Source organism: Carcharodon carcharias, chromosome 4 (genome assembly GCF_017639515.1).
Source record: "Carcharodon carcharias isolate sCarCar2 chromosome 4, sCarCar2.pri, whole genome shotgun sequence".
Taxonomy (NCBI): domain Eukaryota; kingdom Metazoa; phylum Chordata; class Chondrichthyes; order Lamniformes; family Lamnidae; genus Carcharodon; species Carcharodon carcharias.
The window spans coordinates 33,996,648-34,013,745 of NC_054470.1; the positions used below are offsets into that span (position 1 = coordinate 33,996,648).

At 41.7% G+C, this 17,098-nt stretch overlaps 1 protein-coding gene across 8 annotated transcripts in view; it reads right to left on the bottom strand.

Moving 5' to 3' along the window:
- agtpbp1 (ATP/GTP binding carboxypeptidase 1) overlaps window positions 1–17,098 on the bottom strand; it is a 330,484-nt gene that overhangs the window by 87,766 nt on the left and 225,620 nt on the right. For all 8 annotated transcript variants that reach the window (XM_041185725.1, XM_041185724.1, XM_041185729.1 and 5 more), the window contains 2 exons: window positions 5,752–5,932; window positions 429–558 (listed from right to left, as the gene is read on the bottom strand). In XM_041185725.1, coding sequence (XP_041041659.1) covers window positions 429–558; window positions 5,752–5,932 — 311 coding nt within the window. The remainder of the gene's footprint in view (window positions 1–428; window positions 559–5,751; window positions 5,933–17,098) is intronic.

Here is a 17,098-nt window from a genome sequence, read left to right on the forward strand (position 1 = left end):
TTGGAAAGTCTGCAAGACAATTTCCAACTCTTGACACAGGGATGGGTTCCCTTTGTATATGGCATCAGCTCCTGCGCGGCCATCAGGTGATGCAGGCTTCCCAACATCAAAGCTGTCCCCTGCCATGCGATCTGGCAGCAAGCCCACTCATTTTAATGAGCTTGGCTGCAATGTAATTGGGTTTACCGTGAACCCATGCCAGATCCCTGACTTCTGGGTGCTGTGACGGTAGCACTAAATCCAGCCCTCAACGTGAGCTCTGAGAGTTAATGAAAGGAAGGTGCAGAATTTAAAAAGCAGTGCTACTAAAGATGATTTTTGTGCCTCAGAGGACGGATTTTTTTCCCAATTATATGTGAAAGTTGAACTGAGATAGAATCTAATATTATTTCTAACTGGAGCTAAAGAGCTCTAGTGTTTCTACTTACCAGAGGAGTACGTTGTATACTGGCTAGGTACTGCAGCAAGCCCTTGGTATGGTAAATCGTTGGGTGAAGTTCAGGGTTAGGGGTTAACCACTGGCGGTTAAGATCTTCACCACTTAAGGAGCAACGGTGGCTACAAAACAGAGTATACAGAAAAATGAAATAACTAGGAAGCCTTTTATGTCAAGTTTTGCCATAGAAAGAAATGCTCCACCTTTAACTCCCTGTACATCCATTTAATCTTCCAAAGAGAGACACTTTAAGATAAAGTAAACAAAGCTAAAATATCTATTCAATTTTACATCCTACATTCATTGTTCATGACTGATCTTTATTCTTTCATGAGATTTTTATATTCCAGGAAAATCAGAAATTCAATGCTGTGTTCTATAATCTCGTACATGCCACAACATCTCTGCAGCACAATCACCACCACTTTGATGCTTTTATTGTTAATTGTAACAACTGAGGTTAAGTGTACAGATGGAAGGCATTGATTGGAGGTTACTTCAGCACATATAAAGAGACACTTACTGGCACAAGAGATATATACCTGATATGTTTTACTCTGTGAATAGATCTACCCCAAGTAAAGACTGGTTCTGGTTTCTTTCTTCAACAATTGGCTATCAAGAGTATATTCAACAAACCTGTCAGCAGATTCCATCCTTGCCGTTGCTTTTAGACCACCTCCACCTTTATTGCCTTAAATCCAAGACGGCAAACTTGAGTGTACTTGGCACACAACTGGTTCAGTCATCTATTAGCAGATCTAGTTTGACCACATCAAGCTGCACCAGGCTGTACTCTCCTCTAGCAATACTACCTATTGCTCTAAAATCATGCTTGAGGACAAAAATAATTGCAGGTTCTAATCCTAGTCACCTTCTTAAATTCTCTTCCCTGCTAGTTATCTCCAAGAACATGTGCAAAAAGTTCATGGATTTCTTAAGCACTCAGACATAAGACCATAAGACCATAAGACATAGGAGCAGAAATTAAGCCATTTGACCCATCGAGTCTGCTCCGCCATTCAATCATAGCTGATAAGTCTCTCAACCCCATTCTCCTGCCTTCTCCCTGTAACCTTTGATCCCCTTACCAATCAAGAACCTATCTATCTTGGTCTTATATACACTCAATGGCCTGGACTCAACAGCTTTCTGTGGCAATGAATTCCATAGATTCACCACTCTCTAAAGAAGTTTCTCCTCATCTCTGTTCTAAAAGGTCTTCCCTTTACTCTGAGGTTGTGCCCTCGGGTCCTAGTCTCTCCTACTAATGGAAACATCTTCCCCACGTCCACTCTATCCAGGCCTTTCAGTATTCTGTAAGTTTCAATTAGATCCCTCCCTCATCCTTCTAAACTCCATCGAGTATAGACCCAGAGTCCTCAAATGTTCTCATATGTTAAGCCTTTCATTCCTGGGATCATTCTCGTGAACCTCCTCTGGACACTCTCCAGGGCCAGAACGTCCTTCGTGAGATATGGGGCCCAAAATTGCTCACAATATTCTAAATGTGTTCTGACCAGAGCCTTATAAAGCCTCAGCAGCAGGTCCCTGCTTTTATATTCTAGTCCTCTTGAAATAAATGCCAACATTGCATTTGCCTTCCTAACTACTGACTCAACCTGCAAGTTAACCTCAAGAGAATCCTGGACTAGGACTCCCAAGTCCCTTTGCACTCCAGATTTCTGAATTCTCTCCTCATTTAGAAAATAGTCTATGCCTCTATTCTTCCTACCAAAGTGCATGACCTCGCACGTTATATTCCATCTGCCACTTCTTTGCCCATTCTCCTAACCTGTCCAAATCCTTCTGCAGCCTCCCCGCCTCCTCAATACTACCTGTCCCTCTACCCATCTTTGTATCATCTGCAAACTTAGCCAAGATGCCCTCAGTTCCTTCATCTAGATCATTAATGTATAAAGTGAAAAGTTGTGGTCCCAACATTGAACCCTGCGGAACTCCACTAGTCACCGGCTGCCATCCTGAGAAGGACCTCCTTATCCCCACTCTCTGCCTCCTGCCAGACAGCCAATCTTCTATCCATGCTAGTATCTTGCCTCTAACACCATCAGCTCTTATCTTACTGAGCAGCCTCCTGTGCGGCACCTTGTCAAAGGCCTTCTGGAAATCCAACATCCATTGGCTCTCCTTTGTCTTACCTACTCGTTACTTCCTCAAAGAATTCTAACAGATTTGTCAGGCATGACCTCCCCTTGATGAAACCATGCTGACTTTGCCAGATTTTACCATGCACTTCCAAGTATTCTGAAATCTCATCCTTAATAACGGACTCTAAAATCTTACCAATGGCTGAGGTCAGGTTAATTGGCCTGTAATTTCCCGTCTTTTGCCTCACTCCCTTCTTAAACAGGGAGGTTACATTAGCGATTTTCCAGTCCTCTGGGACCCTCCCTGACTCCAGTGATTCTTGAAAGATCACCATTAACACCTCCACTATCTCTTCAGCTATCTCCTTCAGAACTCTGGGGTGCAATCCATCTGATCCAGGTGATTTATCCACCTTCAGACCTTTCAGTTTTCCTAGCACCTTCTCCTTGATAATGGCCACCATACTCACCTCTTCCCCCCAACTCTCTTGTTCTTTGGAAATGTTACTCATGTCTTCTACTGTGAAGACTTACGCAAAGTACCTATTCAGTTCCTCCGCCATTTCTTTTTTCCCCACTACTACTTCTCCAGCGTCATTTTCCAGCGGCCCAATCCCCACTTTTGCCTCTCTCTTACCCTTATATATCTAAAAAATTCTTGCAATCTTCTTTTATATTACTGGCTAGTTTACCCTCATATTTAATCTTCTCCCTCCTTATTTCTTTTTTAGTTGCCCTCTGTTGGTCTTTGTAGGCTTCCCAATCTCCTGGTTTCCCACTGCTCTTCGCCGCATTGTATGCTTTCTCTTTAGCTTTTATGCTGTCCCTGTCTTCTTGGCAGCCATGGTTGCCTCGTCCTCCCTTTAGTATGCTTCTTCTTCCTAGGGATGAATTTTTGCTGTGTCTCCCAAATTACTCCCAGAAACTCCTGCCATTGCTGTTCCACTGTCTTTCCTGCTAGGCTCATCTTCCAGTCAATTCTGGCCAGCTCCTCCCTCAGGCCTCTGTAGTTGCCTTTATTCAACTGTAATACCGTTACATCTGATTCCAGCTTTTTCCTCCCAAATTGCAAGGTAAATTCTATCATATTAGACATTACCTAACCAGATGCTTCCCCCATTTCTCCTTTGAAATAAAGCAAACCTCTCTAGGCTCCCTCCATCACTCTTGCCCTGAATTCCCATCTCTATTTTTTTCCCTCCAAACTCATCTCATCTATGTGGCCTAACTCCTCCTTCCTAACCTCATTAGTAATTCTTGATCATTCAGCTTCTCTTTCATGCACACAAAGTGATACCGCAAATGGTTTGCTCACCTCAAGCACTGCTTCCCTCTCTTAAGACCTTTCTTCCTCAAAAATCCCACCCTTAAATCCCTATGTCCTTATTAACTAAAATTTAAAGACCTTAGGAGAAAGGACTTAGAGATTGTCACTATCCAGATCAGTGCCCATGTCTATTGCAACTCCCTGTTTGAATAGCTTACAATGACTGTGTTTTCAGATTGCTTGTTCAATATCCAATGGTGTGACTTCCTCAGCATTATATGTGACTCTGAGCTGAGCTTCCAATCCCATAACCTGTCAAAAAAGCTACCTACTTCCACTCCTATTACACTGCCCACCATCAAACCTTCATAAGCCTATCTACAAAACAAAACCCTTCTATATCTCATGGTCACTTCAAAATTCAATTTCTTCAATTCTCTCCAAGTTGGCTTCCCATTTTCCAGACTCCATAAACTAGCACGTCTGAAACTCTGTTGCACATACCCTGTCTTGCCCGTACATCACCTCTGGCCATTAATCTCCTGGAGCTTCAAACTTAAAATTCTTATATGTATGTTCAACTCCTCCCATATCCTGAAGTCTCTTCATCATTCTGACCTGTTCCAGGGCTACAACCTTCACCACTTAACTCTACTTTTGTACCTCTGGTCTCCAATACAGATCCCCTTTCTCTTTATCCAACTATTGGCCATCATGCCTTCAACTGTCTAGGTTCTACTCTCTGGAATTCTCTTGCTAAATTCCTCCACCTTCCTCTTCTCCTTAAAATTTGCCTCTTTGAATAAGTTTTTGATCACCTTTCCTGAATGCTCCTTTTCTTTGGCTTGGCATACATATTTTTATGCCCTCACCCTATGAAGCACATTGGGACATTTCAAATTAACTGTGCTACATAAAGGCAAGATGATGTTATCATCGCCAATCCCATTTATAACCAGATAACTGCACAGGCATTTTTAAAAAATATCATTATCTTTATGATCCTCAGAAAGTAAGTTTAGTAATTTCAAAAATTGTTAACTTAAGTCCACATTTTCTCCAGAACTCGTGCTGCCTAAATTAGGAACTTAGTCATATCTATCTTTATTTGTATAGTATCTAGGTTCTCAAATGCCATTCTTCGAAACTTGCTGTCTGTTGTGAGCAAACTTCCCTTTTCCTGGTTGGGCTGCTAATCCTCATGGACTGTCCATGAAACTCATGGAATGGAAGATGAATCAGTCAGGCTATTAGTAACCCAAACAGCTACTATTAGTAACCCAAGAGAAAAGTAGAGAAAAGTAGTGCCTGTGTACATCTTTCCCACTGCTTAATCCAACCGACACTCTTCTCTCCACATTTCAACCAGGTCTTTTGAAGAAAGGCAGAAAATCTTCGAAGTAAAAGGTGAGTGCAAAATATCATTCAATTTCTGGAGAAGATTTCATTCCTAGTGGAATGGGACAATTTTGCATTGAGCTGAACAGGAACCTGCTGCACTGCTGAAGGCTGTCCACTGAAACTTATAAAATGACCAAGTCACCTTAACAGTGCATCCAACTAAGGTATCACAGTTGTATAGAACAGGTTGGATGCACCAAAGTCTTTTGCTGTCCATTATTGTTCACATATGTACATTTGCACAATTGCAAACTTATAAAATAGGAGGAGATCGGAAAAGTAGTACTAACAAAGAGTGCTTTAACAACTTAGAATAGATGAGCATTTATATAATGTGGAATGGTGAAAGTCGAGTCAATAGAAGTAATTGAAATGGAGATACTCTGTTTCCTAGATGTCTTTTTTCTTGAAGATCTTCCTAAATTATTTATAATTAATAATTAGAAAATGAACTATTAAAACTATCAATTCTTACACGCATTTGTTAAAACTGTACAAACATTATATAAAATAGTTTAATGTAGACAGGCTTGCCTCACCTTCCATTAATGACTCCATCTGGATTCAGCATGGGTACAATTTTGAAAATATAGGAGTCCCGCAAATTTTGAGCTGCCAAGCTGTTGCTCATTAAAAATTCCAGAGTTCCCTTCATCACCCAGCTGGAATTACTTTCTCCAGGATGTACACGAGATGTTAAGAAAATGTAAGATCGATTTCCTGCAGAAATTGAGTTATAATGGTTTTTTAATATAAAAACTAACAGCTTCACATATTGGCAATCATATAATGCGAATCATGACAGGCAAACAGTAACAAGGGATGCTACTAATAGCCTTGGTAACCCTTGGTTAATTCATCCCGGGTTGCCATCCAAATGTCTCTGTTAGAATCATAAAAATCCAGAGCACAGAAGGAAGCCATTTGGTCCATTGTGTCTGTGTCAGCCTAGAAAAGTCTATGCAGTCTAATTCCACTCTCCAGCTCTTGATTGGTAACCTTGTAGGCCATGGCATTTCAAGTGCATATCCAAGTACTTTTTATGTGCGTTTAGGTTTTGTACATCTTCTACCTTTTCAGACAGAATTCCAGACCTCCCACCACCCTATTGGTGAAATAAATCTCTCAACTTAACCCAAATCCTTCTTTAATTCTTTCATGGGATGTGTGCTTTGCTAGCAAGACCAGAATTTGTTACCTATCCTTAATTGCTCTTGTGGGGGGGGGGATGTTGGGTAGCCACCTTCCTGAGCCGCTGCAGCCCATGTGATGTAGCTACACACACTGCGCTACCAATTACTTTAATCTGTCTTGTTATTGACCTCTCTGCTGAGGAAAAATCATCCTTCCTACCACATCTAGGTCACTCATTATCTTATGCACCTCAATGCCCCCTTGTATGTGGCACAGACATGGACAACATACAGCAGACAAAAATCTCTGGGTAAATATCACCAGCAATGCCTCTGCAAAATCTTCCAAATTTAATGGCAGGATAGGTGTTCCAATATCAGTGTCCTCTCTCAGGCTAACATCCCCAATATCGTGGCACTGGTTATAGTTAGTCAGCTATGTTGATGGGCCACATCATCTGCATGCCTGATACGATTGCCAAAACAAGCTCTCTGATCCGAGCTTCGTCACGGAGAGTGGTTACCAGGGCAGAGGAATCAGGGACATCCTCAAAGCCTCCCAGAAAAAATGAAACATCCTCACTGATTTGTGGAAATCTCTCGCTTGACACCAACCAAACTGGAGAAGAAGCATCTGCGAAGGTTCCAATAATTTTGAACGTCTCTGACAGATGCAGATGGAGGCTAAGCATGAACAGTGGAAAGAGCGTACCTAAATCTGAGCATCCCACCCACCCACCCGCCCGATCAAAAACTACCTCCCCCACACCTGTGACAGAGTGTGCAGATTCAGCATTGGAATTTTTAGTCACTTCAGGACCCACAACTCCACAGTGGGAACGTCTCAGTTAAATTTTCCTCTGACCTCCCTTGTCCCAAGAAAGCAACCCCAGCCTATCGAGCCTTGCCTCATGACTAGAATTCTCCAGCCCTAACAACATCCTTGTAAATCTTCCCCACACACTCTCCAGTGCAATCCACATCCTTCCTGTGATATGGGTGACCAGAACTGTGAGCAGCACTCTAGCTGAAGTCTAACTAATGTCTTATACAGTTCAAGCATAACAATCCTGTTCATATATTCTATGCCTCAGCTGAAGAAAGTGTTATATATGCCTTCTTAACTACCTTTCCTACATCTGCTTCTACTTTCAGCAATTTGTTGATATGCACTACAAGATTCCTCTGATCCTCTACACTTCTCAGTATCCTACAAAATCCCACCTCAGTATTCCCTTGCCTTGTTTGCCTTCTCCAAATGCACTACCTCACACTTCTCCGAGTGAATTCCATTTGCTACTCTTCTGCCCGCATCACAGGTCCCATTGATACCTTCCTGCAATCCACAGATTTCTTCCTCAGTATCAACCACACAGCCAATTTTCTCACCATCTGCAAACTTCTTAATAAACCATAATTGCAGAACCCCATTGGAAACAGCCCTGAAGTCACTAAAACACGTGTGGACTTTTATCCTTTGATTTTTGCCAATGGGCCAATTCTGGATCCAATTTGCTACTTTCCCTTGGATCCCATGGCTTTTTAATTTTCTGTCCAGTCCTGCCTTGTGGAACCTCGTTAAAAGCCTTGCTAAAATACATGCAGACTATACCAAACACACTTCCCTCATTGGCCCTCCTTGATACCTCTTTAGAAAATTCACTACATTAGTCAGATACAATCTTCCCTTAACAAGACCATTCTGACCATCTTGATTAACCAACGTCTTTCTAAGTGACAATTAATACTGTTCCTGAGAATTTTCCAATAGGTTGCCCACCACCAAGGTTAGAACGACTGATCTATAATTGCTCAGTCTATTTCTTTCTCCCTTTTTAAATAATGGCATGTTAGCAGTCCTCCAGTCTCCTGACACCACATCTTTAGCCAGAGAGGATTGGAAAATGATTGTCAGAGCTTCGCTTTATCCTTGCTTACTTCTCTCAGTAGCCTGGGATATGTTTCATCTGGGCCTGGAGAATTATCTGCTTTTGAAGATGCTTAACCATTTCATATTTCCTCTATATTCATTCTCCAATATTTCACACTCCTCCTCAACTAAGATATCTGTATCATCCCCTCTCTTTAGTGAAGATGGGAACAATGTAATAAGAACCACACCCACATTTTCTGCCTCCACACATAAAAGTTACCTTTTTAGTTTCTAATTGGCTCTACTCTTTCCTTGGTAATCCTCTTACTCATTTTGTATTTATAAAACATCTTTGGGTTTTCCTTGACTTTACTTGCCAATATTTTTCATGCCTCCTCTTTGCTTTCCTAATTTTCTTTTAAATGTCACCCTTGTACATTTTATACTCGTCTAGGCTTTCTGCAGTATTGACTACTTGTTATCTGACATAGGCTTCCCTTTTTGTTTTATTCTATCCTGCATGCTCCTTGGCATCCAGGGAATTCTTGATTTAGGCAGATATTTATTCTGAACCCTCATTATCTCCTTTTAAAATGCCTCCCACTGCCACCGACTTAGCTTCAAGCAACTATTTTCAGTCCAATTTTGCAAACTCACATCTTAGCTTATTAAAAGCGGTCTTTCCCCAGTTGAGAACCTTTACTGCTGGTCTACCTTTGTCCTTTTCCATAATTATGCTGAATTTCTAATTGAATTATGATCACTTTCTACTTAGGCAGTCCCTCAGGATCGAGATGACTTGCTCCCACTCCAGATTGACGGGTGCTGAAATGGCTGGTAAGATCTGTAAACTGTGCCACATGTGAGTTTGGTGGTGCTTGAAGGTAGATGGGTTATTTGGAGTGTGCATTCCCTCAACCATCTTGTCTTCACCCCTGCACACACCTGACGAAGACTCTCATGTGTTTGGTGCCTTCCTGAATGGGTTGCCTCCATTTTAGATGGTCACAATCCAGTCTCCCATGAGTTGATGGGTACATTTGACCTCTTCAGGGATGCTTTGGGGACATCCCTAAAGGATTTCCTCTGTCTCCAGGGGAGTCCATGACAGAGTTCAGAGTGGAACATTTGCTTTGCGATTCTGGTATCAAGCATACAAATGACATGTCACACCCTAGCAGAGTTTGTTTTGAGTGATTAGCACCTCGATGTTGGGAAAGTTGGCTTGAGACAGGACGTTGCTGTTGGACCACCTTTCTTGCCACCAGATTTGGAGGTTCTTGCAAAGGCACTATGTTCTCCAGTGCTTTGAGGCGCTGGCTGTAGGTCATCCAAGTCTCTGAAGCTTACAGGAGCATAGGGATCACTGCTGTCCAGTAAACCATGATCTTCATCTAGGATTTAAGATCTTGGTCCTCAAATACACTTTTCCTCAGTCGGCCAAAGGCTGAGCTAGGACAGTGGAGGCGATGATGAATTTCATCATCTATGTTTGCCTTCATTGAGAAGAGACTCCCAGATATGGAAAAAGGCTCACAAGCTAAATGTAACAGGATTCTGATCACTACCACCAAATTGCTCTCCCACTGATAGCTCTTGGACCTGCCCAGCTTTATCCTCTAAAACCAAGTCCAAAACTGCCCCATTTCTCATTGGGATGGCTATAAGATGCTCCCTTGAATAATAGTTAAGAATTTTTGCCATCTATGCCTTTTATCCTGATTCCAGTTAATGTTAGGTTAATTGAAATTCCCTACCATTACTACCCAATTGTTTTTGCACTAGCCAGAAATTTCCTTCATATTTGCTCTTCTATCTTTCTCTAACTGTTGGAAATGTGCAAGCATTTAGAACATCATTAAGAATCACTGGAGTTGAATAGCTTGCTGACTCTTGCTGTCTGGGTTCACAAATTGGTGAATAGTCATTTCAGGGAAATATTGCAGCTGATCAGAAACCAAGGAGCTATACTTCAACAAAGAACCAATATCTTTCACAACCTAAGAAGAGCTACGTGGTATACAAAGACAGGTTGCGAATGTATGTATATAAATACACAGTGTGGTGAACAAGGCTGGTGAGCTACAAGTGCAAATAGCCACGTGGAAATATGATGTGGTGACTATGATGGAAATGTGACTTAAAAATGAGGAATTGGTGGATAACATTAAAGGATACAAAGTGTTTGGTAAAGGTAGGGAAGAAGAAAAAGGGAGGTGGGTGGTGGCACTAATTAGGGAAGACATCTTCGTGTTGGAAAGGGCGTCCTTGAGGGGGCAAGGACAGAATCCATTTGGTTAGAGTTGAGAAGCAAAAGGGGTATGGGAAGGCACCAAACACATCAAGAGACTTCATCTGGAACATGCAGAGGTGAAGCTGAGCACACAAACCTCCAAACAACACATCTACCCAAGCCTTCAAGCATCATCTACTCACGTGTGGCAGAGTCTGCAGATCACATGTTGGACCTCTCCAAACAGTGAGAGAGGTGGGGGAGAAAAGAGGTAGGGAAATCACACGGATGTGCAAGAACTATTGAGTAGTAATATTGGGGGGCTTTAATTAATGAAATATTGATTGGGATAGATACAAAACTTGGAACTATTGTGTGTAGAGAACACAAAACTTGCACCTATTGTGAATTGTGACAAAGATAGTGTAGGAGGATATAAATATGATAGGAATAAAGACTTGGGTAAGATGTAGAGCAAAGGGTTAACATGAGGAGCATACGTGATGCTGATGTAATAATGGCATCAGATCACATGACCGAAAAATAAGAGGGATCTGGATAGAGGATAAGCTCCAACTTTGTGTAGAAGTCCAAATGTGTAAATACTTGCTGTAAATAAAGAGTAACGGTTTTGAGAAAGTACAGACTCAAGCAGCATACTTTGGGAGAACAGACAATCCCCGAAACCGTTGTCTGGACCCCAACCACACAATGAAACATGGTGGCAGAAAGTAAAAGAACCCAGCAGACCTTAAATAGAACATACAGGGCTGGCAAGAAAAAAAGATCCTGATGAAGAAGGAAAAGTTACAAGCCCTATAGCCACCCAAGAGAAGAGCACTCACACTGACAGAAGAAGAGTATGGAATATCCTTGACCTCAAAAGAGATCAGAATGAGATCAGGGAAAATGGCCAAGGCACCTCAGAGACTAACCCTGTGAAGTCTGAGACTATGGGGGAGATATAGAAGGATGTAAACATGACAAACAAATAATTGCTGGGAGATGTAGAATAAAAGGTTACCATCAGGAACATTCATGATGCTAATTTATTAATGACGTCAGATCACATGACTGAGAGCGATTTGGAAGGAGGAGACATTCGAACCTCATGTAGAGATCCAAGTGAGTAAATAGACTCAGACATTTACAGCACAGAAGGAAGCCATTTGGCCCATCATGTATGCGCTGATCAAACAAGACCTGACTATGCTAATCCCATTTTCCAGCACTCGGCCCATAGCGCTGGAGGCAATGGCAACGCAAGTGAATACCTAAACACTTCTTAATTGTTATGAGAGTTGCTGTAAATAAAGAATAGTGGTTTTGATAAACGACAGACTTGAGCAGCATACTTTGGGAGTACAGACAATCCCCAAAACCCTCATCTAGACCCTGCCCACACAACGAAACAGAGAGCGATGAACATCAAGGGGACAAAGACAGGCTGGTGGAATGGATGGACATACACCAGATGAAATTTAATGCAGAGACATGTATGCAGTGATATATTTTGGTAGGAAGAATGAGGAGAGGCATATAAACTAAAGGATACAATTCTAAATGGAGTGCAGAAGCAGAGGGACCTGGGACTATATGGGCACAAATTATTTACAACGTCAGGACAGCTGCATGTGGCCTGGTAATCTGCTCCCTTTTCTGCACCAATGAAAATTGCCAATGATGGGAATGGGGGCAGGAATCCATTAATCAAGTGGAAAGTTGAATAAAGCTTACAGGATCCTGGGTTTTATAGAGGCAGAGGGCCAGATTTTCCCATCCCAATACAGTACTGGATCACTTTGGACAGGCTTTAAAAATGGCAGGCAGGACTTGATTAATGGATTTCTGCCCCCATTCCCATTGTTGGCAATTTTCAGTGGTGCAGAAAAGGGACCAGATCAGCAGGCCGCGTGCAGCTGTTCCAACATTGTAAACATCGTTGTGGAAGTGGGCATTTCAGACCGTCTGCAATTTATATGAAATCGGGCAGGTTTTGGAAGGCAACATGTTTCGCACCAGCAGAGAAGTGTCGTGAACCATGGAGGAGCCATGGTTTGCAGTCTGGAACCGTGTGAAAGGTAAGTTATGAGTTGCTAACTTCACATGTCATAATGGAATGCTGTATTGTAAGTTATATATGCTTTTTAAAAAACTGAGTGATGATGGGACTTTGTTTCGAAAAGTTGACCACTAAATAATGCATTTGCCAGGTTGCTACTTCTAACACCTGGCGTGCTGTCAAGGCAATGAACAGCATTGTAAAAGTGGAAAAGTATTAATATACATTAAAGTACATTATCTGCTGAATATAATGCTATTCTGCATTGTACAATAGTGAAATCCAAAAAGTGATGATGTGAAATAGTCCAAGAGCTTTGTTTTTTTTTCTTTGAGTTCAAACTCAGCCATCTGTTCTGACAGCTTCAAAGCCTTGACAGATGGCTAGACTTCTGGATGTCTTCTGTATTCAGCTCAGAAGGACTTTTTGACACAGTTGTTCAGTGTAATCCCATTATGAATGCTTGGCTGAGATTCAAACCTATTAATGGATTCAGTTTAGCAGGGATTATTCAAACAGTTGTGCAGCGGAATCTCATTATGAATGCTTGACTGACTTCCAAAGCTATTAATGGATGTTGGTCAGCAGAGGCTGTTGGTACAGCTGTGAAGGGGAATGTGAGCTTGGTTATTTTGACAGGTTTATCAGCTTTTAATGGGGTTATGTTTTATTAAGTTGGTGTGCAAGTAATGCTTGTTTATTCTGACAGATTTATGAGCTGCTAAAGTGGATATTCAGATAATATTTGTTTATTTTTACTGATTAATGACCTTCTCAAAGACTTCCCAATGTTATTATAGGGCTTGACAGTTGTGTTTGTAATGGTTACTGGGTGAGGGGCTATTGTGTGTGGGGGAGGTGATGGGGTGTTGAGGGTTATGGGGCCTTGCACTCATCTCTAGAACTGGGCTGATATCTCAGTGAATGGGGACGGGCCTTTTAGCTAGCGGCTTTGTCATCGACCTACCTCAGTCTCCACCTCAGGACTGCTGTCAGAGGAAGCAGGCCAGACTCCAGCTCAGGCACAACTCCCTGATATGAAACTAGCATGGGTGGACACTGATGGTCAGGAAGCTAATCACAATGTTGCGAAATCTCCCAACTCCCAACTCCAAGATATAAATCTGACCCCTAGAGTACAAAAGCAAAGAGCCTTAATAAAACACTGGTTAGGCCTCAACTGGAGTATTGCACCCAATTCTGGGCACCACAATTTTTGAAGTATGTAAAGACATTGGAGAAGGTGCAGAAAAGATTTCCAAGAAAGGTTTAAGGAATGAGAGACTCCAGTTATGTGGATAAATTGGCAAAACTAGGACTATTCTCCTTAGAGAGGATTGAGAGGAGATTTGATAGAGGTGTTCAAAATTGTGAAGGTAGAGACAGAGTAGATGGGGAGAAACTGTTTGCATTGGCAGAAAGATCGAGAGCTAGAGGATACCAATTTAAGGCAATTAGCAAAAGAACCAGAGGAAACATGAGAAAAACGTTCCTAAGCAGTGAAAGGATAGGATCTGGAATGCATCATCTGAGAGTGTGGTGGTGACAGATTCAATCGTGGCTTTCAAAGAGGAATTGGATAATTATCTGAAAGAAAAAAAACTCAGGGCTATGGGGAAAGGCAGGGAGGTGAGGCTTAGGGAGTTCCTTTTGCAGAGAGCTGGCATGGACACCAACAGGCCAAATGGTCTCCCTCTATGCTGTAACTAATTTATGATTTTATGATGTTCGAGTAAAGGGAAAGGAGGAGGTGGAATTTCTGAAATGTGCTCAGGGAAACTTCCTTGCCCAGTAGGTCCAACTACAAAGGAGGCATGGCTGGATCTGCATTGGGGAATGAGATGGGCTAAGTGGACTGAGGGTCTGAGGAAAAATACTTGGGTAAGAGTGATCATTGTCATATAGTTTAACTTAGTAATGCAGAAGAGGAACAAACAATTTAAAGTAGAACTAAATTGAAAGAAGATGAACTTTAATGAGGTGAAAGGGGATCTAAGCAGGGTAAAATGGAACCAATGTTTGACAGGAAATTCCATAATGGAACAATGGAAGAAATACTTCAGATACAGGCTATGTATATTCCAACAAGAGGGAAGGTAGGGGAGTCAAAGCCAAGACTCGGACATCAGGGGAGATAGAGAATATAATGAAACAAAAAGATGATGTATGATGTACATAAGATGAATTCTTTCATGCAAAAATCAAGCCAAATACACTAAGTTGAGAGGGGAAGTGAAGCAGAAAATAACACTGTCAAAGAAAGAATGAGAAGAGAGTGGCAGTTTGATATAAAAGGGCACCCAAAAATCTTCTATTGGCATGTAAATGATCAGGTAGTAAGAGGCGAGTTGGGCCTTATTAGGGACAAAGTTGATATTTGCTTAGAGGGACAGAACAAGGTTAGAATACTTAATAAGTACTTTGCTTCAATGTTTACTAAGGTAAATGATGCTGACAAAATCTCAGCAGAAACAGAATTGGTAGATGTAAAAGATGGGGTGAAAATTGATAGGCATGATGTACTGGAAAGGCCGGCTACGCTTAAGAGTGGATAAGTTATCTGGCCTGGATGCCTTACATCCCAGGTTACTAAGGGAAGTGGAGGTGGAGAGAGTGGAAGGTCTTGACATAAACTTCTAATCTTCCTTCGACATGGTGGAGATGAGAGATGGATTATAATATGGCAAATGTGACATTTTTGTTCAAAAAAGGGTGTAATGACATTTCTAGGAACTACAAGCCAGTCAGTTTACCATCAGTGGTGGGTAAGATTTTAGAAACAATATGGGGAAAAAATTAGCAAGCACTTGGAAAAATTTCAGTTAATTAAAGAGAGCCAGCATTGATTTGTAAAAGGCCAATCATGTTTGACTTACCTAATTTAATTTTTTGATGAAGTAACAGAGGAGATTGATGCAAGGAATGCAACATATGTTGTCTATATGGATTTGAAGAAAGCATTTGACAAAATACCACATAAAAGACTGGTTAACAAAATTCAGGCTCATGGAACAGGAGGGTCCAGTGTTGGCCTGGATAAGAATCTGGCTAAAGGCCAGAAAACAGCGAGTTGTGGTAAATGGTTGGCTTTCAGACTGGAGGATATAGGCAGCAGTTTCTACAAAATACAGCAGGGAGTGTTTGACAACAAAGATCTCTTCAAGGCCCAGTGCACAGAGCAACTGTGGTCACCACACTCCTGTGCTGCAGTGAGACCTGAACTGTGTATCAGTGACACGTAAGGATACTAGAGAAATTCCATCAGCAATGTCACTGTCGCATCTTCTGGATTCAATGGGAGGACCGTTGAACAAATGCTGATATCCTCTTGAAGCCAGCTACACAAGCATTCAGGCAAAAACAACTTCCATGGGCTGGACACTGTGTCTGAATGGCTGAAAAGCGTCTCCCCCTCCAGGTCCTGTTTCCTTAACTGTCAAATGGGTGATGTTCCAGGGGAAGACAAAGGAAATTTTTTGAAGACATGTTTGAAACACGGCAACATTATCATTAATGGCTGGGAGTAGCTTGCTACCAATCATTCAAAATGTCCATCAAGCTAAAAAGCTTTGAGTCACAACGTCTTAATGAGGAGGCAAAGCAGTGGCACAGAAGGAAAGAAAAGGAGCAAATCCTGCATTCAAGGTCCCACTACCTCAGGGGACATCCTGTCCCCATGCCCCAAGATCTGTGGGTCGAGCAGCAGCCAATTCAGTCACATGACCCAAGCCAGAAACCCACGACCCTAAGTAAAAGTCATCATCAAATCAAGGGACAGCTGATGATGGTAGACAGTAATGTTCCAAGGGTCAGTGTGAGGACTACTGCTTTTTTGATATATATAAATAATTTGGATATTGGAATATAGAATAAAATTCCAAAATTTGCCAATGATACAAAAAATGAGTGTGTGGCAATTGAAGATGGACCAATTAACTGCAACAGGACATAGGTAAGCTAGCAGAATGAATAGGCAAGTGGCAGATGAAATCTAATGAAGGGAAGTGTGAGGCAATTCATTTTGGCAGAATTGATAGGGCGATGCAATATATACTTAATGGCACAGTTCTAAAGAATGTACAGGAACAAGAGGGTTCAGGTGGCAGGACATATTGAGAGAGTAGTTAGCACAAGCAAAAGGGATTCTGAACTTCATAAATAGAGGTATTGAGTACAAAAGCAGGGAAGTTATGTTGAACCTTTAGAAAGCTCTGGATAGACCACAACTAGAGTGTTGCATCCAGTTCTGATCACCTCAATTTAGGAATCTTTGAAAGGGTGCAGGAAAGATTCACCAGAATAGTTTCAGGGATGAGGGAATTTAGCTATAAGGTTAGGGTGGATAAGCTGGGGTTGTTTTCCTTGGAGTAAAGGAGGTTGAGCGGAGATCTGTGAAGGTATGCAAGATAATGAAAAGGTTTAGATAATGTAGTCAGAGAAAATATGTTTCCATTAGTTGATCACAGAAGACAAATGGGCCAGATTTAAGGTTTTGGGCAAGGCACACGGGGCAGCGTGAAGGAGAAATATTTTTACACAGTGAGTAGTAATGACCTGGAACACTCTGCCTGCAAAGGTGGTGGAA